At 34.5% G+C, this 27,636-nt stretch overlaps 4 protein-coding genes across 10 annotated transcripts in view; 2 read left to right on the top strand and 2 right to left on the bottom strand.

Moving 5' to 3' along the window:
- The window catches only part of LOC113504494 (trafficking kinesin-binding protein milt), a 36,183-nt gene extending 29,397 nt beyond the window's left edge, over nt 1–6,786 (bottom strand). Inside the window, exons 1-4 of one of the 4 annotated variants that reach the window (XM_026886818.1) lie at nt 6,693–6,786; nt 5,362–5,407; nt 4,177–4,266; nt 3,060–3,109 (exon numbers count right to left, since the gene is read on the bottom strand). In XM_026886818.1, coding sequence (XP_026742619.1) covers nt 3,060–3,066 — 7 coding nt within the window. In that variant the 5' untranslated portion in view covers nt 3,067–3,109; nt 4,177–4,266; nt 5,362–5,407; nt 6,693–6,786. The other 3 variants (XM_026886812.1, XM_026886819.1, XM_026886813.1) reach the window with 3 other exon arrangements.
- Nucleotides 6,787–8,648: 1,862 nt separating this feature from the next.
- On the top strand, nt 8,649–14,552 carry LOC113504498 (DNA primase small subunit). The gene is made up of 7 exons (XM_026886825.1): nt 8,649–8,815; nt 8,892–9,148; nt 9,278–9,447; nt 9,782–9,980; nt 10,272–10,482; nt 10,619–10,958; nt 14,406–14,552. The coding sequence occupies exons 1-7, from the start codon at nt 8,813–8,815 to the stop codon at nt 14,423–14,425; spliced, it is 1,200 nt and encodes a 399-aa protein (XP_026742626.1). The 5' UTR covers nt 8,649–8,812; the 3' UTR covers nt 14,426–14,552.
- A 132-nt stretch (nt 14,553–14,684) lies between these two features.
- Nucleotides 14,685–23,623, bottom strand: LOC113504495 (peflin). 4 transcript variants are annotated; one of them, XM_026886821.1, is made up of 5 exons: nt 23,553–23,623; nt 23,319–23,350; nt 16,065–16,392; nt 15,612–15,755; nt 14,685–15,264 (listed from the first exon to the last, which is right to left on the bottom strand). In XM_026886821.1, exons 2-5 carry the CDS (start codon nt 23,328–23,330, stop codon nt 15,041–15,043), a joined length of 708 nt encoding a protein of 235 aa, XP_026742622.1. In that variant the 5' UTR covers nt 23,331–23,350; nt 23,553–23,623; the 3' UTR covers nt 14,685–15,040. The 4 variants fall into 4 exon arrangements, with proteins under 4 accessions (XP_026742622.1, XP_026742621.1, XP_026742624.1 ...); XM_026886820.1 differs by lacking the exons at nt 23,319–23,350; nt 23,553–23,623 and adding an exon at nt 21,542–22,126; XM_026886823.1 differs by lacking the exons at nt 23,319–23,350; nt 23,553–23,623 and adding an exon at nt 16,694–16,805.
- A 346-nt stretch (nt 23,624–23,969) lies between these two features.
- LOC113504499 (NECAP-like protein CG9132) lies at nt 23,970–26,871 on the top strand. The gene is made up of 5 exons (XM_026886826.1): nt 23,970–24,256; nt 24,327–24,532; nt 24,615–24,796; nt 24,993–25,183; nt 26,020–26,871. The coding sequence occupies exons 1-5, from the start codon at nt 24,171–24,173 to the stop codon at nt 26,081–26,083; spliced, it is 729 nt and encodes a 242-aa protein (XP_026742627.1). The 5' UTR covers nt 23,970–24,170; the 3' UTR covers nt 26,084–26,871.
- Nucleotides 26,872–27,636: the final 765 nt, after the last annotated feature.

Raw genomic sequence — 27,636 nt, forward strand, 5'->3', positions numbered from 1 at the left:
AAATCATCTCTACCATGTGATTTGTAAGCCAAGAATATCATTTTACTTTTACTTTTGTCAATGATGCGTACTCTACCTAAATTGGCGAGATGTATAAACGTTCCTAAAAATAGAGATATTCCAATATTTATCTATAACTGGAGACGGTTTCTCCGTTTTGAAGAAATGTGGAGAAGACTGGGACCGGCTATAACAAGAGGAACTGTAACCTTTGTTAGGCAGAAATCATTACAAATCACGGAGCGACTTGGTATCATAATAAGACTTCGCGTTATGGTAGCATCATCCGTTAATACGGTTTTGAAGACTGACAATGCAATCTCGTAGAGCCAATATAATCAGTGCAGTACCATCGGAAACAACCGTATAAAATGTATTTAGTATCACTAATAGCCGTTGAAAATTCATCAGTTTCCTTCGTCGAATCATTGTTACACCGTATTGAATTCTGAATAGTACTGACATGAGTTTTGTATCAGTCAAGGCTGTGTTTTTGTCACCGTACCGGCGAGCACTAACATTTCAATGTTATCACTAGCATTCAGGGAAATTTTAATGTAGTTCTACTTTCGAAACAGATAAATATATTAAACGTGACGTCTTTTCGATAACATAGTACTTTTAGGTGTTTTATTGTAATCTTTTATTTTTAATAGTAATGCCTTGATGCCTTTATCATTTATAATAGCAATCACGCAACAAAAAATAATATGTAAATTGACTGTCAACATCAAATAAGATATTATAAATATTTTGATTCGTGTGTTAATGAGAACATAAATCTATAATATTTGTTATGAGAATTGTATTCAAAAACTCAAATTAGGTAACTCAAACGTGCCCATTCTCAATAGTTTTTATTTTCGTGTATCCGTTGGACGTTATCCAAACATCTACGGTTACGCATCTCTCAGGTGTAAACATAAACACTGTTCATTATGTGATACCGATCAATATTCCAAAACACAACCGCATCATACCAAATTTCCACTTTATTGTCTTTTGTTTGTTATATAATGCATGCATCCACTTGTAACGTAAAACCTTGCATCGAGATAAAGTAAAACAGGTGTATTAACAGATGTTTTTAGAGGACGCCGGCGATAAAAACAATAGATGATATACACTTTTAACAAAAATTTATATCATTTATATAACCAATTTTAATTTTTAAGTGAAGGCGGGAAAGTCAAGTAACGTTACCTTTCTGTAACACAATCAATGCTAAACAAACTCTAACCATTTACGTTTAACAAGTTAACACTACTAGTCTAGTAAAGCAGCTTGGTTAAAGCATTGCGTAATCAGTAGGTACTATTTGGTGTTATTTAGACTAAGATTTGTCTCACCCTCACTCCAGGCAAGCAGCAAATCCTGCTGCCTCTCGTGCAACTCATCTCGACGTCGCGGCCGCGGCCGGTGTCTCTTTTCATTCATAATCTTAGCACATGTATGCACTAACATACACAATACGAAATTTCACATCACAAGGCACAGATTTCAAGCACAGGTCACATCACTTTCACCTATATGTCTGCAGACGTGCAATATGTAACGCACTCCCAAACAATCAACGATGTAATTAGTTACAGATATGAGATAATGTATACACCGTCATAAAATCCGATAACGAACCGCGCGAACCCGATCGGTAACAGCAAGCGACTATGATCGAACAAATAAAAAAGAATAACGTGACTTATCAGCGATTAGATCCAACAATGATGTTCAATAAAATATAACAATCTCTTTGTTTCAAACCCGCAATGAAATCTCACGCTATAAGGTAACTGCATGTACCACAGCGCGAGTCTAATAGTAGACTAGAAATTGTTTGCTCCGGCACCGGTTCTCGAGGCAGAGTACATTGTACATCGATCACATGCAAATTTATCATTGCACCAGTATCCAGCGCAAGCTGCTTGACAATACATACGCGAATATTAACATCACGACACTTGATTATGTAGTTAATATCTGTGTCGCCACTATTGTCAGCATCATTGCTTAAGACTGCAATGTTTAAACTTTCAATTGACACAGAATATTTTATCTAAGATCTGCTTGCAAGTTTCACTATAATAATAAAATAAGATAATATAGTGTGGTAGCTAACGTTGGACATGATTGTATGGAATATAATTTGCATCGTGCATGCAGGTCAAGTGCGGTCTCGTCCTAATTTCCCGAGAACGGAGAAATTTTACGGGCTTTCTATTTTAGACCGATAATGGGATAAAGCGTACATTTGACATGTAAAGCCCTGTAAATAGACACAGTGCGAGGCCACACGCACAGTTCAGCGGCGGAGGCGGTACGGTCGACGCACTCATTCGAATAACCAATAAAAATAAGGATGTCGTCAATATGTTGGCATCGCTACCATGGCGGGGTCACCTCCGCCACGGGCTGCCCTGCTAACTAAGTGACGCAATTGTGTGACCTTGTCATTTACAAACATCATTCATAAGGGCCTGTGTCGGTGCCTGACATCATAATATTGTTTAATGTGTGAAAAAAACACAGCGAGTCTCCAATGATTACATAACGGCATCCTAAGGAATATTGTTTTGAATATACAATAGTAGAATACTCATTCATGACCTAGTTCAGTTCCTTCGGCGCTAACCCTGCATCCTCTAGAGATTTGATTAAGATACCGTGTGAACTTCACTAGTAAATCGATTACATAAGATTGATAGCTCAAAGCGCTGCTACGATGTATCGCCTCAATCAATACAATAGATTAATTGGTTCGTTTTCATTGACATTGTAATTTCACTTTCGATTTACTTTCGGTTTTTAGCTTTGTTATCAGATAAAATGAAAGTCCATTATCGGCTGTCGATTAAGTACTTAGTTTATTAAAATTTTATTATTGCCAGGAGAAATGCAAAATGGCGTAAATAACAAATCCTGTGTTAAGTGTCTATAAAATGTTGCAGTGATATCAAAATTGCCTTTTAAGATTAATATAAATAATAGTCTTGTTAATGTATTAAATTTTCACAACGTAAAAACATGCCATAAAAGTCAAACTTTTACGATGTTTATAATACCTTTCATTCTTGTATTAGGTAGGTTGGTTTTCAGGTTGTCATCAGTTGACCTTGATGGTAAATAAATAAAAAACACTATAATTACATCATCAACACAATAGATTGTTATAAAAACTGTGTACAGTGGGTTGATTGTTCTTAATCAGTTATGATTAGGACTGCTTATAATCCCTACTCGTCAGCACACTACATACGTCTGCACATTACATACGTCTGTATTAAAACACTGTTTATTATAAAGAACTACTATTGTTAATTACGTTACAGGTACTGATTGGCGTTTCTTTTATGCACGGTTTTGATTAAACAAAGAAATGAGGTTTGATGGCGCGGTAACTTTTTTAAAGCATATTTTTTTAATTTATTAATAAATTAAATAAAAACCGGCTGGTATTGTATGTTATGTATTGTGCGAGCTAGTTACTCGCAAACAGTTTGAAGGCGGACACGCGGCGAACGACTGGAGGTGCTCGCGCGCCGCCCGCCCGCCCAAAATAGCTGAGAACTGGCAAACAGCCAATCATGCGCCTTCATTATAATTTTACCCCATTCATAATTTTAACTTAAACCCTTTAGACAAACAACCTTAACTTTAAGTATACTGCTTGTTGTCTACCTAATTACGAAAATACGAGCTTAGTCATACCATTTAATTCACACAATTATACATGTATTTATAGAAGGGCAGATTTGAACAAAGCACAAAATTTTATTAGATCCTTTGTGTTGATACTTAATGCAGTGTGTTACTAAAATATTTATTTCACAGTCAAATCTCACAGTATATTGTTTGCTAAAGACCTCCAATCTATAGCAGTAATTAAGTAGAAAGTTTTTAATTAAAATGTAATTTTTTGATAATATCGGTAGAACGAATGGAAATACAAAACTGTTGCGCTTGTGGAAGCGAGAGGCACTACACAGTGTAAAACGGCATTTCTCTTCCACAACAGCAAGTTATACTTTAAAAGATGGTAAGATTATGATGGTAGACCTCCTTGTCTACAGACTTTCTATTCAGGCTTCTTACATATTCACCGTCATTAGCGAATCTTACTAAGAGATTGTACGTAATCATGTATTATCTATTAAAAGATTACACGTAATTAATTCATACCTGTAAGTGTGGCGACGTGGCGGTAACCGCGCGGTGCTAGCGAGGGCGCGCGAGCCACATCCTGAAGGGCCGCCAGCTTGACGAACTGCCCTACAAATATAAATTACAATTAAAAGAAGCAATCATACAGAATCTCCAAAAAAATGCATTATTAAGAAAGAGGCGAAAAACACAATCAGATTTCAAAGTAACTGCACACAATGTAAATAACGTACTGTTTTGCTATTATGTAACACAGGCTTTAGACTCGAAGTTACTTAAGTTACACTAAAGACCATTGTACATATATTATTATCCCTGAAAAATACTGCTACTTTGAGAATCTGATATGCTCATTGACTTTTGTTCCTGACTATATATACCTAACTACATAGGTAAGTAGCACTCATTAAAAGTCAATCAAATTAGTAAATGGCTCTCAAAATAGTCCATACTTCAGCACTTCCTAAGTACTCTAATTAAGGAGAAGAATTACCTGAGCAAAACTACAAGAATCATTTTCTTATATTTTACTGTATAATAATACATTTAACCCCATTGGATAATCCATGTCACATAACACAAATATGTCTATTTCAAAGTCACAAGATGCTAATGAATTGCAGTTTTAATCTTAGCTGATAACTGATTATCAAACTGCATGATTGATGGGTAGCAAACAGAGTATTGAACAAAGCACATTTTATTAAAGCACGCAGCACAGTAAAGGTGCCTTTTACATGCAGAGTTATATAAGAAAAAATACAAGGTATTACAGACTAGAGCAACTAAAATGCCAGAGTCCAGAGTAAGGACTGTGGCCCCTGATGTAATATTATGTTCGTTATTGCAATATCCTGCCAAATTAGAGAGACCCTGCTGCTTTACTCTATTACTATAGTGGATAGTATGTTAGTTCTAAGGACTCTTATTTTGTGCTTTAAAGTATTCAATAAAACTATTTATTTTTCATGTATCTTAAATCAACTGTCAAACCTTCCCCATATGGGAAGTGGTTTTTGACAGGCAATGGGGCGTTAATGGACTGAGAATCTTTAAATTTTTCATAGTCTATTAAAATTGTCTTTTAATGTTACTCCACCCTATATACAAAAATTAATGCATATGTTTGAGAAAGTAGCAATAGGACTCAGTAGATGATGGATCTATGTGTGTTTAAATATTAACTTTTATGATTTTACTCACACAATCAATTTAAAAGACTGCAGCTGGCATGCGTTAAAATTAATATCTGAAAAATAGAGAGTTGATTGAAACATTAATACTTTAGAAGATTCTTAAACCTATGTAGTGATGTTATTCGATAATATACAGCCTAACAATCTACATCTATTTGTAAACAAATTTTATATTTTCTGCAGCATTATATAGCACAAATATTATTTAGCATTATAAATATTTGTTTTACTACTTTTCCTTCCCTTCTAACATTTTGAAAACAGAAAACAATATCTTTTTTAAAGCAGGAAGTAACTAAATAATTCAAAGTTTTATTTGTTTTATTGACATATATACATATATATAGGTCATTCAATTTATTTATATGAATGATGCTTGAACATAACTAGCCCAAAAAATGCATTTTAAATGAGTATAATTTTGAAAAAAAAAATGTATCACTAATCCATTTGACGTTATGACATTATGACTAAATTATAGTAAAGATTATCATCCAGTGCAGTAATTATTATTAAAATAGTAAACAATTACTGCATTTAATGAACATTACATCAAAATTATTTTTTATGAAATAGTTAAACTTCTGCAACAGCATGTCTTCACAATCAACCTTGTAAAAACATCAATTTCATTGAAATAATGAGTTAAAACACTTATTGATTTTACTAGAAGGTAACAAAGCAAGTTCTAGAGATTAGCTTACTTCATGGGCACTAGTCATAGAATTATGAAACTAATAGCAGCTTATAATATTAGATTTTAAACCTTATTTCTTTACAGTAAGGTAAAAAAGACAATGAAACAATCCACTGAAGGAAACAACTATTTCATAACTTTTGGCAAAAAACTAGGTAGTTATTAGACATCTACAAGCCACAACAGGGAAATCATGTGATGTAAATTATAACGAAAATAAACAGCAACTTCACTTGAAATAAACTTAAGTACATGAAAATAAACAACTTCGAATATAAGATTATCATACAAAAAATATTTAAGATTTTCCCGCGATTATTAACTTTAAAGCACAATAACGCCCGACGTGTGAACTGAGCATTCGTCACACATGAACACTTACTGGAATTATGAGTAACAAACAAAATAATTGAAGCACTAACTCAGGGAACAGTGAGTAGTTATCCAAAAGTGTGAAAGACTTATTGTAGCCTGTAGAATTTCTGTATACGTTGAAGTTTCTATCATTTCGCATGTTAATTCTGATGGGGAACCTAATTTAGGTAACAATGCGATGTAACGTTGAGATCCTTACTAGAAATGACGTAATTTTTTTGGCAATATTTAAACTGTTTTAGTGAACAAAACCAGTTAAAACTTACTGTCATAATTTACATCATCGCTGCAACTGTGACCTTGCTGCCAAAAACCCCAAAGACTCCATAAATGACATTCGTCTTGTAAGTTAGTATTGCACGTTCACTGGTATATTGGCAAATTTTGTAGCACATGCTATGATAAACACATAAAACTAATAAGTTATCTAACTTGGTATCACTATTTTTATGGCGTAAATATACTACAAATTTATTTTTTGTCCCCGCGTTTCTCGATCGGTACTATCACTCAGTTCGTTCCGTTTTTTTACTCATTTTCATTCATCACATCACAATCCTTCACAAAAATTACAGACAGTTAAGATTCAGTGTTGCCATTACACGCTGATTTCAGGTTAGATATCCTGTCCTTTCTTTCTACGTTTCAATAGATATTATGAGAACCTCGCATGGTAATTACATTACTTATAAACAAAACATTAAATAAAAAACTGCATTCTATAGTGAGATTGATTTATTCAGAGATTATCATTATGGAATTTACACCATCTGCGCTGTGTTTGAAATGAAATAATTGAACATTGAAACTTAATTCGAATATAATTAAACAAACAGCACTATTTCAGAGTCTAGAAATTTAGTTTTTTCAAGTTTCAATCATAGGTAACTCGAAAGATTGGTCAATTATTGTTGTATTGTATTTAATTCCGAGTATAATCATTACAAACAAGACTACTGTAGCTATAGTCATACTAAATATGATAGCAAACACTATGAAAATCAAACCTGAAACAAAAATTTCAAATTTTAATTATATGTTTAATATTTAAGAAATGCAATGGCAAAATATGCTCTATGTTAGTCTAAATAATTGTAAACTTCTTATTGAGGAGACTACTGGAGACTCTTACCTTCTACAAGCAAAGTGATGAAAACAAAGACCAGAACTCCTAATAACGGAATGAATGCTATCGATAATACAATAATGACGAAAATCATAAAAATCGAAAATAATACCGTAGTAAGAAGAGGTTTCCTTAAAAAGAAATTAATTACATCCAAACATATATTTTCCAATTTGTCTCTCAACATTCGATACTTTAATAAACAATGACCTGAAATTGAAAACAAAATTAGTTCAAGAATATACAAATAAAACAGCTATGTATTTACGTAACATACCACAAGAGAGTTTTACTGCAATTTTAAAACCATCTTTCATATTTATATCCATTGTTATGTATTATTTTAGATTATTTTGCTGTCACGAACTGAATCTAGCGATCAAGACAATAATGAATGATGAAGGTAATTTTACATTTTACATACTCGTTTTAAAAATCACTGAAAAGGCGGGTACTTATACGTATTAGAATTTATCATAAGAAAGATAATACTTTTATTATTTTATGTGTTTGGTTTATTCCATTATTTTAATTATTTGTTTATTAATCTTCTTTAATTATTACCCAAATATTTCTAGATAGTTTTAACAAGAAGAGGTACTTGTATTGTTATGAAATATTTATTGTACAAGACTTGACTGCTTATATTTATTCAATATCAGCGTTATTCAACAATGTTTTATGATTGAGGATATTATAATTTCTTTCACTCAATGTTCATATGGTCACGATTTCTCTTAAATATTCTAGGTCTTTGTCGCTAATCATGTCCACGTAAAAGCAATCACGTTGTGAGTAATACATACGTTATTTTATTGAGAAAAAAAGCCTTAATTTAAGACCGTTTCCAGTTAAAAATATCTCAATCAATGAGACTCATTGTAGTCTAATACTCTATTTAAACGTCTGGTCGCATTGAATACGCAGGCTGTTGCTATTTCAATATAATAAATTAATCATTATTTATTGCAGTAGCCTCCTTAGTGGCTATAGCTTAGTTTTTTTTAAAGATTGTTGAAGTTATGTTGCCATGTACATTTTATTAACAAGAAAATTTGTTATTTCATTTTTTTTAAGCAACACTCGAAAACACTTTCGCGCCCAAATTTGACAATGACATGTTTCGTAATTTCAACTTTGTGTATCAACTACCAATATTTGGAGATAAATATTAATTCAATCAAAGCACTTTTCCATGTAAATAATCAAATTTACTAATAATACGCTGTGCTTTGTGATTATTTGTAAAAAGTAACCACAATGGTAAGTAAATGCTATATTATAGGTTTGATAAAACGTTTAACCATGAGGAAAATTGAATGTCTTGTTTTCTTTTCAGGTTGGGCTTTACGATGAGAGTATGCTACCGGAAATGTTGCCTATATACTATACTAGGCTATTCCCTCAGAATATATTCTGTAGATGGCTCAGTTGCGGTAGTTCTCCGCAACCTCTATCTAACAGAGAATTGTCGTTTACGTTAGCCGATGATGTGTATTTGAGATACTTATCCATTTGCAATCAAAAGGAATTGCAACTTTTATTACAGAAAAAGTGTCCTCATAAGTTGGATATAGGAGCTGTTTACAATACTAAGTAAGGTTTACCTTTTTTATCTTCATTTGTTGTTCACTAATACTTCACAGACTGGGACATAACATGGGGCGTACTGGGGTTTTCTTTAATACCTATATATCACATAATATTAAATTCATATTTTTTTAGACCCTCTATAGGCCGTCACGATGCTGTTGTGTTGTCAAGAGAGCTGGTATTTGATATTGATCTCACAGATTATGATGAAGTCAGGACATGCTGCCAGGAAGCTAAAGTTTGCGAGAAGTGTTGGAAGTTTATGGTCATAGCTTGTGAAATTATTGATAAGACACTGAAAGGTATATAATTTTTTAAATCACTTCAATGAGATAATGGTTTTGGACTTTGACTATCAACAAAAAAAATGTCCCAAAATTCAATATAAATATTTATCTACTGTGGTCTTGTATCTATATTCCAGTTTCTGCTACTTAAATTATGTTTACCTCATAATGTACTTTTTTGCCACCATAAAGATCAATGTAAACTTTTAGATATCAACTGGCACATCTGGGATTAGGTTTCATGTTTAATTCTGTTCAAGAAACACTCAATAAACAAATTTTAATTATTGTACAATCCACAATTACCTTAAATATTCTAATATATGAATGTTTTTCCATTAATTTGCAGAGGATTTTGGATTCCAAAGTATTTTGTGGGTCTTCTCTGGTAGAAGAGGTATTCATTGCTGGGTTTCAGACTATGAGGCAAGGACATTAGACAGTCCAGGCAGAGCAGCAGTTGCAGATTACCTGTGCCTTATAACAGGTGGAGACAATCAAAATAAAAAAGTAAACTTGGGCAGTGACAATCTACACACAAGCATTAGGTAAATAAAGGCAAAAATAATGGTGTAAATTAGTTATGATATTATTTAATAAGACTAGATTAGACCCGCCAGGATCACAAAGTCACATATCAGAGGTGTTTAACTAGTTCTAGAATTGAACTGACCCCTTAATCATAATCTCATATTTTATTTTTAGCAATAGTTAAAAATAAAATACTTCTCTCTTGCCACATTTCAAGATTCTGGATATTAAATGAATAATAATATTTAATAAAGACTTATCTGTAGGTGTACTGTATTATTTATGAGCACATTATATTTTCTTTTCAGGAGAGCTCTCACTGTAATTGATAAATATTTTGACCAGTTACTCAAAGATCAAGAATTCTTGAGCACAACAGACAGGCTTGATAAAATGTTGAAAATGATACCAGATGAAACTTTAAGATCACAAGTACAGAAGTCATTAGAAAGTATGCCAGAAACCTCTTTAGAGAGATGGAAAATGTTTCAGAGTGTCTATGAGAATTACAGTAGAGAAGTAAGTTTTCTTTTATTGTATATTATGAACATTTTTTTTATTTAAAACCAAAATTAATAGTCCTCTTTTAATTGAAGTCTTGGGAATATTTAATGGAAATTGGGATAGTACAAATCATAATATTATACTTTTTCAGTCAAGTAACAACAACAGAAAAATCAGATATCTAGTTGAAGAAATCAAAATACAGTACTGCTACCCTAGACTTGATGTCAATGTTACAAAAGGATTTAACCACTTGCTAAAATCCCCATTCAGTATACATCCAAAGACAGGCAAGGTATCTGTGGTTTTCAAACCTGGTAATGCAAAGAATATGAAACTGGATGAAATACCTTCAATTTACAGTTTGCTTGATGATAGTTCACCAGATAATGCTCAACATGAGGCAAATATGAGGGTAGCTGTGAAAAACTTTCAAGAAGTTGTATTCTCATTGGAAAAGGCAGAGGCAATCAGAAGAAGGAATGATGCTAGTGAGTAAATACTGTTAATGAGATAAACTTAAAAAAATAAAATACCAGACATTCATGTTCTGTATTACTTTGTTGTGGATGTGTGTTATGAAAATATACACTCACAGGCACAATTAACCGCCCACCTATATCTTTCGTCGCCCTGTTTGTTTACGTTAACTATGAGTTATCAGCTGTTTAATTTTTTGTCAAGTGGGTACTCTAGCAATAAATTAAACACTTATACCCTTATTTAATTTCTTAAATTTGTGTCGCTGAAGGGTTTTTGGAATTTAGTCGTTGTTAGACATTGTTGCCGTTACGTTACCGTGTTAACATTTCCTGTTCTTTTCTGCCATAGTGAGGGAATATTGTTTAATTTGAGTTTTGCAGTGTTCGCTTATTGTTGTGACTGTAAAAATGCCACTGGATGCAACTGATGCGGCTAGAGCAGTGGCTTTAGCTGACGCTGGGTACAGCCAACGTCGCATCGCTCGTGTACTCGGTGTACCTCGAACTACGGTACGGGATGCCATCAGACGATTTCGGGAGACAGGCCTGTACACCCGCAAGCCAGGTCAAGGCCGACATCGATGCACTTCAACTCGAGATGACCGTTTCGTTGTCAGCAGCGTATTGAGAAATGCTTTTGCACGGCTACTGAAGCTCGTAAGCGCCTTTTTGAGGTGAGAAATGTCAGTGTGAGTGAGCGTACGATTAGAAGAAGATTAGCAGAAAGAAATCTGAGGGCTTTTCGTCCAGCTCGCGCCCCACAACTGCTCCCACAACACCGTAGAGCTAGACTTGCCTTTGCGCGAGAATATGCTGATTGGACTGTGGCGGAATGGAAGGACATTCTGTTCTCAGATGAGAGCAGAATAGCCTTAAGAGGTCCAGATGGACGTCAGCGTGTCTACAGACGCCGAAATGAAAGGTTTGCTCCATGCACTGTAACAGAAACAGTGGGTTACTAGGGAGGGTCCATAATGGTTTGGGGAGGTATCTCTTACGAGGCTCGTACTGATGCAGACGACATCACTATTCTAATCAGCGGACCCTGTGAGAGCACTTTGTGCAATCTTATGAACTCTGCGTAGACCACGAGCTTTCCGTGAATCCGACTAAGACGGAACTCGTACTATTCACAAACAAACGCAAACTACCAAGACTAAAACTACCAAAACTATTTAACACCGAACTTTGTTTAACCAGTGACGTCAAATATCTGGGAGTGACCCTGGACAACAAACTGTTATGGAACAAACATGTAGAACAAAAACTCAACAAAGCCTGTATCACCTTCTGGCAATGTAAAAGACTAATGGGAAAAAAATGGGGCCTCTCACCCAAGATTACCCTATGGTTGTACACAGCCGTAATCAGGCCAATCATCACATATGGAGCGGTAGTATGGTGGCCCAGAACCAAACTAAGTACCGCCATTGACAAACTACAAAGCTTCCAGAGACTAGCATGCTGCGCCGTCACGGGATGTATGAGAACAACACCAACAGCGGCTCTGGAGGTGCTGCTTGGACTGCCGCCGCTGGACCTCTTCATACAACAAGAGGCAGCGGTAGCTGCTACAAGACTAAAACACTCGGGACTGTGGCGCGCACAATCGAGAGGTCATGGTGACATATGGCACAAAAGCCTTGAGTCCATACCAATGCTGAATGCACCATGTGACCGAATACCTAGGGTGTATGTCTTCAACAAAGCATACACAATACAAACGACAGAAAACGAACAAGATTCCTCGGGAACACACGAGGTACGCGTCTACACAGATGGCTCAAAGACGGACTCAAGCACAGGCGCAGGAGTATTCTCAATGGACCTGAACATCAACATATCAATACAACAGGTGCAGACAACTCGATCTTCCAATGCGAGTGTGTAGCCATCACCCAGGCGGCCAGAGCTATAGAAAGGAGAGGGGTCCAGGACCAAGCCATCAGGATTCTCTCCGACAGCATGGCGGTTCTTAAGGCACTGGACAACTACATCATCACGTCGTCGCTGATACAAGAGTGCCACCAAGCTCTCGAGCGCATTGCTGTGGGCAACACGGTGACCCTGCAATGGATAAAAGGCCACAGCGGATCTCTAGGAAACGACGCTGCTGATCAGCTGGCGAGGAGGGGATCGGACACGCGGATTTTTGGCCCCCGGCCATATCTGCCTGTCCCCTTTGGCCAGTGCAGGTCATGGTTAAGGCGACAGACTACTAACAACCACAACGACCGCTGGGCCACGGTAAACGGCTGCAGACAGTCAAGGGAAGCGGTCCCTATCCGCTCACCAAGACTGTCTCGCAGCCTGATTGGGCTAAAGCGAGTCGACTTACGAATAGTGGTGGGCTCGCTGACCGGGCACATTCCACTAAATAAACACCTTTTCACCATCAATGTTACAGATAGTCCACTATGTAGAGGCTGTCTTCAACATGAAGAATCAGCGGCACACGTGCTCCTGGAGTGCACGAGGGTCGCGGAATGCCGGGCAGGGATCCTCGGTTCACCGAGCTCCGTCACAGAAGCCTGCGAACGTCCCAGGAGACTTCTGCGCTTCTGGAGGGAGTTGGGAAGCTGGACTGACAGCCTCCCAAAGCCACCTGACGCACAAAGGGCCGACTTGGAGCCTACGTGCGGAAAAAGGAGCCCATCACCAGAAACCAGTAACCAGAGGCTCGTACTGATCTTGTTGTGTTCGATAGAGGCAGTGTAAACGCTCAAAGATACGTGAAGGAAGTTCTTCAAGACCACGTTATGCCTTTCGCAAATTTCATTGGTGACAACTTTAGATTAATGCATGACAATGCACGTTGCCATACCGCACTGTCCGTCACTGAGTACCTTAATGAGGTCGGGATACAAGTTTTACCATGGCTTAACCCAATCGAGCACATTTGGGACAACCTCAAAAGACGTGTCCGAGCAAGAGTACAAGCCCCAACGACCCTAGGAGAGCTCAAGAGAGCTGCGGTTGAGGAGTGGCACAATATCCCCCAATCGGATATCCAAGACATCATGGATGGATTGCCAAACCGGCTCCAAGAAGTAATAAGGGCCCGAGGTGGTAACACCCATTATTAATTTTAAGTTTTCTTTTTAAATGGACCTTTCCTTTTAAATTTAAATTGTTACATTTTCATCGAAAATTTGCACTAAATCAATTTTTGGTAAGAATCGTGTAATAAACGATTTTTTTTTCCAAGTCTTTTGTTTTTTATTTGCCTTAAAGGTAGCTTTCAATGTACCTCTCATAAAGTGTGGTCTAAATTTGAAGATTTCTGCAAATTTAAAGAAATACAAGGTGGGCGGTTAATTGTGCCTGTGAGTGTAGATAGAATAGTTTTTAATTCTAATTATATTGATGGGAGCCATTAATAGTATTTGAACAATCATGATTTAATTTCCTTCAATCTGCAATCAATTAATTCATTCCTTTTTTTGTTTGTTTCAGATATTTCACTGGAGTTTTAAGAACTATTTTACCGACAAATTATTAATTAAATCGCTGGTTCGCGTATGATTGCTAATGGCAGGAAAGTCAAGGAAATATAAAAAGCAAAATTATTAAATAAAATATCTATTTATTTCCAATACCCAAGCAATAGCTTCTCCAATTATTAATACAGACGAATAAAGTCTATCAAACACATTTTAGAAAATTTATATTGCATTTAAAATTATGAGGACAAAGTAACATTATTTAAAAATTAAAAATAAACATTATTAGAAGTTGGTTTGATGACTTTATATTTTTGCAAAACTAAAGCTTATCTCTGATATTGTGAAATGTTTTTGTGATTGCAAATATCTCAGATTGCGCTTTTGATGCCACTGCAGTAGCAACACACATAGATTGCGATAAGCTTTTAATATTTTTAAACCTAGTTTATGTCATGCGATTTTTATAAATGAAGCCACGAGCGCACGAAAACATTCATTTTCTAATAATCGAGTTATTTGTACTTAAAGATATATTTATGAGATAGTGGCAAATTAAAAATAAAGGTGGAATATATAAAATGCTTTTCTCTTCCATTTAAGGAACAGAATTGAAGAATTGCCGAACTCCGTGCAGGCGTTGGTTTTTCAGATAGAGCAACTTAGCGCTACATTGAGGAAATCTTCAAATCCAATCGTAACTGTCCCATTTTGCTGGGTGTCGCGTGCTCTAAAAGCTTCAGTAAAACGTTGAATTTGTACACACAACACAATGAAGCTGTCTACTGAAACTTTGCCTTCCTTGGGGTCGCTTCTTTTTACTAAGAAGCTGATGAAGTCCGGAGTGAATCTGAAACCCATCTGGGCCAATGCTGAAACAGAAAAAAGTTGGGATCAAACTTACAGTAATTCATTTATCAACCCGTAACCTGCTGCCTGCTGGCGCGGAATTCGGTAGAAATACTTTTTTATTATTATCATTGATGAAAAAATATTTTATAATGGTAGTTTAGTGCCAGTTTTCGAATTCCAGACGCTTTTTTAGAGGAAGCAAGCGTATTTTACAAAAATAAAGCTTCAAATCTTTTCTGGCTACTTTAAAAATAAATCCTTATATTGCTTTTATACCTAAATTTTCGCTTATACCTCCTTTCCTTGTAAATTGCAATACAAAATTCCACCTCGTGTATGATGATTCTCGATCATAGTGATAACTCACCGTTAGTAAGCTCTTTCTCCTCAATATTACCCGATTGATCAGTATCGTATGTTTTGAATACGGCAAGCCATTGATTAATGTAAGTGTAGAGCTTTTCAAATTCTTCGACATTTATGTGCCCAGTTCGATCCTTGTCAAACATGCCTGAAAAACAATTAACATAGACGTAAGCGAAAGAATACCTGTTGTTATAAGTCAGTTTTATTTGTAAATATATAAAACAGTAAGTAGGTAACTCGGTACTTGAAACCGTGCTAATTGATTAGATTGATAAAATAGTTTTCTACACAAACAATGATTTTGCATTACGTATATAATATGTTTACAACGTTTTGGTTAATTGTTCAAGCACAAACATGAAATCTACCATTACCCTGCATACATAATAAGTATACGTAATACTTCGTTGATACTTTATATCACAGCTGGGAAAAAATAATAAAAAATACGTACCCAACATCAAATTGCAAGCAGTTTCAGAAAAGGTTTGCCCTTGTGCATTGACTAATGCAGCCTTGAGTTCAGCCGCAGTAATAAATCCAGACTGGTCTTTGTCAACTGCACGAAACCATTGTTGTACTTGAGGGTTGACTCCGCCTCCCGATCCAATTGATGGATATGGCCCATGCCCCATTTCCAGTCCTTGTGGAGGCGCCCCGGGCTGGCCATATCCAGCCGGTGGACCGCCTTGTCCGGGCTGGCCATAACCAGCTGGTGCACCGTAACCAGGCTGCCCGTAGCCTGCTGGTACTCCGCCGTAACCAGGTTGACCGTATCCAGGCTGAAATAGGACAGAATGAATTTGTTTAAGAAAGCGCATAAAATAATAATCTTTTAATCTGTTGCAGACCTGTTACGCACCAATGAGTATAGATCATAGTAATTTAAATAGAATCTTAAAGACTTGCCATCCTTGGTTCTGTACTGTCCAAGTTGAGAAATTTTTCTCTAGGCTATTAGTTTAGGGTGCAATTCGACGCCTAAGTATCTCCTTTACTTCTATCTTTGAATTGTTTGAAGGTTTTTGTGCACTATGATATTTAGGGTAGGTATATCATGAACCGTGAAAACTGGTAAATTACCAAAGATGATGTTTTCTGTTAGCGCATCAACAAATCGGTTCTTTAATATATTACTTGAATATTCTGTGCATCTAGATTTAATATTTATTCCCAGTTATGATCTGTGCAAACATATTTTTTAAATCAAAATGATATATATTTCAAGTAGGCCGTTTTCCAGTCACTTTAAAAAGTTACAATGATGACTCTAGTTGCGCGGTTCCAAAGTGTCATTCTTATGGAGAAGAACCGGCAAGAATCTCAATTAAAACCGATCAAATCACTATCTAAAATGGGGTATACTACAATGAGTTATTAAGTGAGAAACAAAAAGATTTCTTAGATTATTTTATTTTCGTAATGTATATAAATAGTTACCGTATTTACACAGTATAAACAATAAAAAACTGCATTATTACTATTGACGTTTTTACAATTAGTATACCTATATTATAGTTATAATTATAAGCTGTAAGTAAATAACAAGACTGACCTACGATCAACAAAATATTGTATTAAAAATGCGAAAGTGTAAGTCACTGAATGGTTTCTACTAAAAAAAGCTGCAAATTAAAAAATAAAATGTCAATTTTAATTCTACAGTAATGTATTTTAATTATATGGCGAAAAAACTGCTTTTCGAATTGCCATTGTTACATTACCCTCTAAAATTGCCTTGGACCTTGAAAAAATAAATTCAATCGTAATAAATTAACAATCAAATAAGTTCACAAAAAATAAAGACTCATAAATACTTTTTACCACTAAATGTTAAATGGTTGCAATACCTTGTGACAAGGCGTGTTTCTAAATATGCTTGAATTGGTACCAGCCCATACAAGCATTATCAGGCCTAACAGATTAAGTTGATTTTGTATATTTTAATCTGAATGTACAACAGAATATATGAAAAACCTTAACAATAAGAAGTTTTCTGGGATAAGTCTTGTTATTTACCTACATCTATCAGATACATAAAGAACATTTGTTTGAAAATGGGCAATACTTATTTTCTTTAACTATAATGTTAAGAGTTTATCAGAGACAGTTATCTATACATTTTAATCATCCAGAAGCAGATTATTCAAAAATGCTTTAACAGAATTTATTTAATTTTGTAACAATTAACACCCAAGATCATAATTCATCATTAATCTCACTGCTTCCACACATAATGCTATCTTAACTAAATATTTTATAATAGCTAATTACTTAACCTGCTCTATACAATATAATAAATTTACTTTTTTTTATTGTTACTCATTTGTAAATCAACAAACATTTACACTCATTGGCTTAAAATAAATCAGTAGGCAGGTAGGTGGATTATATTACAGTAATACAATTTTCAGTGGTATGCCAGTAAAACTATTGTTATATTTGTAGTATATAAATATTTGCTATCATTGATTATGAAGCAGCATAAATAAATTGCAGCCAACAATATGAAGCTGAAACATTATCAATTTGTATATTTTAAGTGCACTTGAACTTGGCTATTGGCATATCTCTAAGTATAGTGGCATACCTATTAAATATTATCATGTGTTGTATGTGTATATATAATATAAAAACCTATATCAAGTTATATTTAATATTTAATAAAAAGCTGCTAGGTAAATCACATGACATAGCATCTAAAAATGTTATGAATTAACAAATTTAAAAATATTTATTGCCTATTTAATATTACAAAATAACAGTAATCATACACTTATACTTAAATGACATTCAGTCTTTTACATCAAAACCAATACTGGCAAGTTTGTTACATTTTGTACTAAGCAATCAAGTTACATAGATGCCTAACTTTATTGCCATTTCACTAACTACACAGCAATTCTACAATATTGTTTTTTTATAAATAGTTAAGTATATTGTAACTGGGAGAAGAGACACTTGTTTCTAACAATACATACTTAGACAATTTTAATCAGATACTTTAAATAGTGAAGTTGCATAAATATGCAGCCACTTCATAACAATATCTGCTTGAAATGCAAACAATTTATGAATATAATACCACTATAAACAGTAATTAGATAAAGGGCTGGCACAAAGTTGGCGGTGCACAAAGCAGGTTCTGTATGACACTCAAAAACAAGCTTTAATTCTATCCACATAAAACTCGAAAATGTTTGACCATCGGAGAAGTTTTAAAGACTATTTTAGGTGTTCTAAAGTAAAACTGCAGTGAGCCCCACCAGCTCTGCGCAGGTCCTATGTAGCAAGTACTAGTAACAGAGTGTATAAATATTAACTTATCTATATACCCTCCAATATACCTGCTTGAAGGCTTATGTTATAGATCTCAACACCTTATCAATAAACTAGGTCTGAATTAACAAAGCCACTTGAGAATATATTCTTTGTTAACATTATATTTAAAGTATATTTATTGTATTTGCAACCAATTGAACATTAGATTGAGAGAAGTAATTTTCCAAAACATTTAAATGTAATTAGTGAAACTGCAGGAAACATAGGTATTATTGTAGCTATTACTTACTATTAACTATAGAAATTTACCTTGTAAACTTAAACATTACCACTGTGACTAGAAAAACTATAAGTAGCTGGTGTTACAGATGTATTTACACACACTTGTATTGAGGGTTTAAAAGAAGATGGAAGAAGTTTATGTGCCTCTGGCACTGGAGAGTAGCTCTGGCACACAGTCTCAAAATGAACCTGTTCACTCCTATCAACAGGCACACCATCAAAGCTTGTCTGTTTAGCAGAATCACCAGTCCCACTATCTTTGCATGACGAGTGCTCTGATATATTGTCTGAAAACATTTGTGGAGAATCACTGTCACTATGCACTACATGTGTCATTTTTATACTTTCGGCGGGAAAGGTATGCACAGCACTTGCCATGCGTCTACGCGTATGATAAATAATAACCACCCAAATTATAGAAGTTCCTACAGCACAACACACAACTGTGATAATTATAATACCAGCCATATTTTCTTCATTAACCATAATAGCTACTGGGGGCAACACTCGCAATTCAGTCATATCCTTTTTAGTGCCTAATTCATTAGTAATCTCACATTCGTAACGGCCAGCATCACTGGACTCAGCTCCAATTATTATTAACAGCTGATCATCAGCTGTCAAATAATGCCTCTCAGTAGGCATCATAGGTGTTCCATCTTTAAGCCATTTTATTACTGGTTTTGGTGACCCTGATATCATGCACTGCAAAACTACAGAATCGCCTGTTGTCACTTCTTTGTTTTCCATAACCCTTACAAATGATGGTTCTTGTAGTACTGTGAGAGTAGCATTTGCTATGATAGTACCAGCAGGATTTTTAGCTGCACAACTGTAGATTCCCATGTCTGTAGTTTTAGCATTTACAATAAAGAACAAGTGATCAGTTGGCATAACATTCATTCTCCTCTCTCTAGCAGCAGGGAAATCATTTCCACCATCCTTTTTCCAAGATATTTCAGGTGTGGGATCACCTGTAGCTGCACAGTTAAGGGTGACAGTTTCTCCAGTCTTTACCGTCACATTTGTGGGAGTTTTAGTGAACCTTGGGAATGTTACTATGTTGACTTTAGCTTTTGTTGAGTAAGTTGTCCCAAAATTATTGCTAACAACACACTGATATTTCCCAGAGTCTATATGTGTAACATTAGGAATTACCAACACCGATGTTGCCCTTGGCTGGCCATTCGGTCCTATGGTAATATTTTGGTAAACAGTAGGATTGCTCACATTTGCATTGTTTTTTCTCCACAGGAATGTCATATTATTGAAAGGGTTTGATGTTGCAGAGCAGACTAAATTAGCTGACCGACCCTTTATAGCAAGGTGAGTTTTTGGATGTTCCACAACTTTAGGCTTTGGAGAATCACCACAGTTGTCTTCCTTTAACTTTGTGACAGATGTCCCCCTTACTTCAGCTGGATATGCACAGTTTGCTGTCACATATTTCTGCTCAGCCTTCTCTTTTATCCACTTCACTATCCATAGCAGGTTACAATCACAAAGAAGTGATGAAGAGTTTAAATGCAATTTTCTTAGTTTAGACATGGAATCAAACGCATGTTGCTGGATAGATGTTATATTATTTCCTTTTAAATCTAGTTCTACCAGACTTGACAGCCCATCAAAAGCTCTAGCATTAATAGATTTGATGTGATTGACTGCCAGGCTAAAACTGTTTAGATTTTGTAATTTAGAAAATGGTCCCGACATGTCTTCCACAGTCCAAGATATCTTATTATTGTTTAACTGTAGTATTTGTAATTGGGTCATGTAATTAAAAGCATCTTGTGAGATAGAGGATATATTATTATATCCCAAGTATAGAGTCCTGAGCTTAATCAAATGTTGAAATGTTCTCCCTTCAACTTCAAGTAAATGGTTATGTGATAGATCCAACACTTCCAGGTTGGTACACAGCTCCCAGCTCCCAGAATCAATTTCTGATATCAAATTGTTTGACAAAGACAAGGTTATTAATGATTCCAGTCCATACATCCAGCCTTTAGAAATATTTCTTATCCTATTATGATCTAGTTGCAACAAATTCATAGATTTGAATCCAAAAAAGGCACCATCCATTATATTGTCAATATTATTAAACCTCAGTTTGAGTGTAGTCAAGTTAGACAAACCCTGAAATAGTAGTGGACTGATCACATGTAACTTGTTGTGGTTCAGCTCCAAGGTTCGAAGGTTTGTTTGATACTTAAACAAGTGGTTAGGAAGTGATTTTATCTCATTCCTATTTAGCTTCAAAACCTCTAAATTAGTCAAATTCGTTAAAGCTGCTTCTTGAATGTATTTTATATGATTACTATTAACAATCAATACTCTGATAGAACTATACGCTGGAAAAGTACCTACGTCTATTGATCCAATATTGTTTCTATTCAAGCTCAATTCCTGTATTTGTTCATGATGTAGCAGGTTTGGTATAAAATTGAAGTTGTTCTTGTCCAATTTAAGTTCTTGTAAATTGAGTAGTTTGTCGAAAGCTTCCGTTACGTTTTCATTCAATCTATTGTAACTGAGATCCAATTGTTCCACCCACTTAGGAATTTTTGGCACAGATACGAAATTCTTCTTAGAACAATCAACGTACTGCTCCAGGCAATCACATTTGTGTGGGCATTCGATGCTTTCCGCTTTTATTGAAAAACATATCAAACGGATTAGCGCTATAAACAACAACAAATGAGAGAGTCCCATTTTCATGCATTTGTATAGCTGCCCGATAGATACAACAAACGACTATTTCTCTTCGTTCTTACATAATTCACGACACTAATGAGACACACACAAAGTCTTTATTAAAGTACACTTTTTTAATACTCATTTCTGACAATGTACGCATTGTAGTAACGATAAAAACGAACGATTTGATAAATAACTCAACATATTTACGGCGATCGACTCGACGGCCATTTTATTTTCATCGACCAGTGACGTGCATAGCCATGGTTAGACAGTTATCGGTTTTTAATAAACATCGATGTTTGGTTAAAACCGTAATTTGAGTTAATTTCATAAAAATGTGTATTGTAATTATATACTCATATAAAATTGCTTTATATGACTATATGTAAAATTTTATACATCTTAATAATTGCAGGATTCTCTTTATTTCCTATTTAAGATGAAGTGTTAACGTGTTAAAGGTTAGGCTTAGAGAACGAAGTTCAGGATTATACATTTCTAAAATTTTAATAAAAAAAGGTTTAAACTGTAAATTAATATTTGATTTAAAAAATTTAATACCTTGAAAAAAATGTATTAAGAACCTCTAAGCGGTTTATTGACCTTCCTGTTCAAACAATTTTTTCAATTTTTTTTTATGAGCGTCAGCTAATTTGGTGGAAAATGATTAAATAACGGTTGACTGCAAGAAAATCACAACATCACTAAATTTTGTCAAACCTATTAAGGTTTTCATTGTTTTAAAATTCTCAAAAAAAAACTAATACCTTACTGATGTGATTAAATTTTTACATCCAGTAATTTACATTAATCTAAGGGCACCATAAATAAAGTAGGTGTTTATCAGTTGTAAAATCAACAACAATTATATTTAGTTAGCATTTGTATAGTAGGAAATAATATAAATAATTAAAAAACACATTATTAGTCTTAAAAACAATATTTGGCGAGCTGATGTCAATATTTATGTACCATACTCCAATGGTGTAGATACTTAAAAAAAGGTAAATAATTTTGATTCAACTTGTTCTCTAAGAAGTCTTCATAAAAATAAAAAATGCTGAAAACAAATGTAAAACAACAATAAGGAATACCAAATCTAATACATTTAATAAATCAAATCCTCATTTGATTAAATACTAAAAAGTTGCTATGAAAAGGCATCAAGATTAAGATTCACTATTATAAGATTCCTTCTTAATACCTTAACTCGGGATGTTTTGTATGAGTACTGGCCCATCAGACAATTCTAAAAACTTTAAGTTGAGCATTGTTATGGAACTAGTAATTTAAATTTAGAAAGTATTTGAAAAAATGTATATGCTCTGTCTTGACTCAAGGATATACTCACAAGTTTTAATAGATCTGATTAATTCTAATTAATTAGAGTAAAAGTATGTTATATGCTAAGTCTCAATGTTATTTTTGATAAATTTGTACTTACATTGTAGGCCATTGATGCGTTTCTTTTCGAATCTAAAACAAAAACGATTGTTGTTATTTTATATGATTAAATAGATAGCCGATTATCATAGAAAACGCAGTTAATAAAAGTTTCTTACAAGAATAATTTGGTTATATTGAAAATTTAATAAAGGTTTTTATTTAATAATAAAACATTCGTTTCACTGAAGATGTACATGCGAATGCAAGGAATATTATTGTGAATTAACTGTACCTTCTGGTGATAACTTTCTTTTTTTAATTAGTAAACAAAGTGATATGAATCGAGATAGCTGTCAAAAGTGTCAAACAGTGACATTGACAATTAATGTTGTAAAATATTACAGATTACTAATGCGTATCATTATCATTTTTTGGTTTGCACAACTTTGTGAGTAGTTCATTGTTATGTAGGCCCTTTTTATTGCCAAGAAAAGTTTTTCTCATTGGCGTTGGGGGCCACAGTTTTTTCGAAATTTATGTTATATAAGAAAGAAACATTTTACAATTTATATATTTTTAAACGTCAAAGGGCCTTAAATAACTTTAATTTTAAATGAACTAAGATTTAATTGGGTCACAATTTTATGTAGATTTGTTGCAATAACAGTTGTGTTTCAATTCGAGTTACTATACATTTGTACAAGCACTACCTATTGCTTTGTTCATGATGCTGTCACAGAGTACTAATGCTAAATAAAATATTCAAAGCTGCTGTGGATGTAGATTGAAGCACTTCTGGATTTACAAATTTTTGTGCACGTCACGTCATTAACGTCAGTCAATATCTTCTATCAAAATACTTGTTTCAAATTGTAATATTTTTTCATGAGAAATTGAATTGTAATTAAACATGGAATCTTATGAAAGTGTTATACTTGTTAAGAATGAAGTGTTTGTGTTCAAAATACCTCCCAGAACTTCCAATAGAGGCTATAGGTAGGTGTATTTTTTTGTTGTCTAGCGGGTAATTGTTTAGTGGGACACGATAAAACGGTGGGTGTTTTAGGGCAGCTGATTGGAACCTACAAGAGCCGCAATGGACGGGGCGTATGAGGCTGGTTGCGAAAGCAGAGGAATTGATTATGAAATTGGAAGACAAAACGTCTGGAGAGCTGTTTGCCAAATGCCCAATAGACAAATATCCTGGGGTGGCCCTCGAGTCCGTCACTGACAGTTCGCGGTACTTCGTTGTAAGAATCCAAGACGATAATGGTAAAAAATATTCATATCAATTATATTTTTGCTAAATTAAGTTGTAGGGTAGCTAATTAAATTTATCTTTATCTGATTTCAGGGCGCAGTGCTTACATAGGTCTAGGATTTGGAGATCGATCAGACTCCTTCGACCTTAATGTTGCTCTACAAGACCATTTCAAATGGTTGAGGAAAGAGCAGGAAGGAGAGCAAGCCACTCCACAGAACCTTGATTTAGGCTTCAAAGATGGGGAGACTATCAAAATCAATATGAAAATCACGGTCAGTATCATATTACTACAGTATCTGGCATTTGTGTTGAAATAATACATTGAACATCTATATTGAAATAATACAGACACTCTTATTGTATGATTAAAATGAGTCATGTTAATTGTCACACATTTGCTATAGGTTAAATTAGATTAAACAGTATTCTCATTATAATATATGTCACATGTTTGATTATGTTTTACAGAAAAAGGATGGCAGTGAAGGCAGTCGGCCTCGTCGTGGAGGTGGTGCCGGGGCAGGGGGTGGTCTGCTACCACCCCCACCAGGTGGTTCAAGGCTTCCACCACCACCATCCCCACAGCATGTCCCATCACCATCGGCTGCTGCTGCACCTGCCCCTGCCAGTTCTGAATGGGGAGACTTTAATTCTGCCAGGTAATCTTATATTTCATTTACATGTGAGACATCAAGTCTTTGATTTTTTATTAAGAATGTAAAAGATCCACAAAAAAGCAATTTTAGAAAAGTTGTTTTCCTCATATGAAACAGCAGCCAGCAGCGAAGTAGAAAAATTCAAAGTCACATGTATCTCAGTGTTGGGTTTGTCTATTAGCATTTATAAAGTTCAATTGACCTTAAAAAGTTATCAAAGAATTAACAGGAATTGATTTACAGCTTTGAATCAAAAATTGTCAAGTCAACAGTTTTATGCTGTAACTGGGCATTTATGTCTACCGGATATCTTAACACAGGATTTTTATCATTAGTGACTTGAAACACTAGATATGAGGGCATCTCATTTAGATAAAAAACAGTATTTGTTAATAATTCAGGTGCAATGGTTCTTAAATATGAAAATTGAACATCCTCTGGACTCCAGATAAAACTGTGATGTTTTTGTGGATGATTTTGAGATGATTACATGATTAAACAAAATTTTTATACTTTATTTTCCTTGATTAATACAATTTACTTGTGCTTACTATATTAGTGTAAGTAGTGTGGATTTATAGTGTAACTAGCTGTTGCCCGCGACTCGTCCGGTTGGTTAGAAGATTCCATTGTATCTTCGCTCCTATTAGTCGCAGCGTTATGGGATATAGCCTGAAACCTTCCTTGATGAATGATCTGGTCAACACAAAAAGATTTTTTCATTTTGAACCAGTAGTTCCTGAGATTAGCGCTTTCAAACAAACAAACTCTTCAGCCTTATATTTTATGTATAGAAGTATAGATAAATAACAATGCGTAATAATGCTTTTTATTTTCAGTGCTCCAAGTCAACAACAACCACCAGTGACACCCGCCAACCAGCAGAACTGGGTGCAGTTCTGAGCTCATAGAACGCTATTGTGATTTGGTGTCTTGTAGGACGGCACTAACGTGTGTTGCACAATACTTAAAATTACTTAATTACGTAGGCATACTGTATCAATAGCTCTCGTATTTCTGTAGTAAGTTAATAAATATCATTATCATTGTAGGATATATTATATTATTGATACTTTACTGTTGGATGCCAGATCACAATATATTACGCAATAAATACTATTAACTATTGATGTACTTTACAATCTGTATATGTTGTAACACTTGTATGATTACTTAGATATGTCGTAGAATATGTTTGGCTCTATATTGTTGTTATTGTACGTTGTTGAACAATGCATGTCATAGACAGTTTCTATGTAAATAGTTGAGAATCTTTAATAACATTAATATTGTTAGTAATTATGATACATTCAAATTATCTCTTACATGTTAATGCAAGATCTGTATTTGTGTCAGGCATGATATGTATGAACTCAACGAAGGTTTAAAAGTTAAATACGAATCTATTTATTTCAAGAAGTATTAGTTATATTTTTTAAGCATAGTTACCTATGCAGTACAATACTGGTGATGAATAAAACAGGTATTTTCTTCTGACATTCCTAAATTATTGTTATTCTGTGGAATTGGCTGCTTTGAAACGAGCTCTAACTATTTATCAACATCCCTTATAACCGTCGACAGCTAATAGATTTAGGTTTTAATATATTGTACAACTTAACAAGAGATCGATAAGATATTATAATTTTAATTGTTTTAGGTTCACATTCGAATACAGACTACAAAAATAATGTTTGTTTTTCTTCCTATGTTATTACCTACGTGAAAATAAGACTTAAGTCGCTAATTAAGTTACACGCTGGAAATTGATTAGACATGTCGGAGTGTACCCATTTAGTGTTAACTTATATTGGATTATCATAACGCGATTAATACTTTTCTCAGCTGAACAAGTGAATGACACCGTTAGTGTTGACTTTCGTTCTCGGAAACTTGGTATTAAACAATCTGAAAACTACTAAAATTTAAGTTGTTATGTAAATTAGGACATTAGTGCTGTCGCAAAGCTTTCTAGAAGAATAAAAACTACCCAGTTATTACGCAATTTCTTTCTTTTCAATAACTCGACTATGAACTTGCTCTGTAATTGGGTCAACAAATGTAATGTATGTGATATTAATAGGCTCGCAGTAATTACCGAAGCTTCTCTTTTTATTCAAAGAAGTCCAGGCGACCGAGATGGCAAGTAAATTTCATTCATTATTTTCTACACAAGGTTTTCTAAGGGGCACGTCATTTAATACTTTTCGACAATTGTTTTGCGCTAACTCACACACAGAAAGTGGTTAAAATGGAGGGTATAAAAGGCCCAACCACACGCCACCCGATCTGTTCGTTAATAATTGCTTATCAGCAAGGTACCGTATTTGCCAGTAGAACCCAATATCACTGGCGTCTTATGGCAGCTAGGTACAGTACCTAGGTACCTCTGTGTAAGTATCTAAGATGTCTGGATAATAATGGACGATCATTTGCTCAGTGATAGCGAATACTAA

The sequence above is a fragment of the Trichoplusia ni genome, chromosome 22 (genome assembly GCF_003590095.1).
Source record: "Trichoplusia ni isolate ovarian cell line Hi5 chromosome 22, tn1, whole genome shotgun sequence".
NCBI lineage: Eukaryota > Metazoa > Arthropoda > Insecta > Lepidoptera > Noctuidae > Trichoplusia > Trichoplusia ni.

Bases quoted from the DNA above. Each gene is read 5' to 3' on its own strand.
- LOC113504498 (XM_026886825.1), top strand. The intron at 10,483-10,618 runs GTAAGTTTTCTT...ATACTTTTTCAG, and splicing joins ATGAGAATTACAGTAGAGAA to TCAAGTAACAACAACAGAAA. The intron at 10,959-14,405 runs GTGAGTAAATAC...TGTTTGTTTCAG, and splicing joins CAGAAGAAGGAATGATGCTA to ATATTTCACTGGAGTTTTAA.
- LOC113504495 (XM_026886820.1), bottom strand. From the start codon at position 21,892: ATGAAAATGGGACTCTCTCATTTGTTGTTGTTTATAGCGCTAATCCGT. The intron at 16,393-21,541 runs GTAGGTACTTTT...GTCCTATTTCAG, and splicing joins ACAATATTGGATCAATAGAC to CCTGGATACGGTCAACCTGG. The intron at 15,756-16,064 runs GTACGTATTTTT...ATTGTTTTTCAG, and splicing joins TGCTTGCAATTTGATGTTGG to GCATGTTTGACAAGGATCGA.
- LOC113504499 (XM_026886826.1), top strand. From the start codon at position 24,171: ATGGAATCTTATGAAAGTGTTATACTTGTTAAGAATGAAGTGTTTGTG. The intron at 24,257-24,326 runs GTAGGTGTATTT...TGGGTGTTTTAG, and splicing joins ACTTCCAATAGAGGCTATAG to GGCAGCTGATTGGAACCTAC. The intron at 25,184-26,019 runs GTAATCTTATAT...TTTTATTTTCAG, and splicing joins GGAGACTTTAATTCTGCCAG to TGCTCCAAGTCAACAACAAC.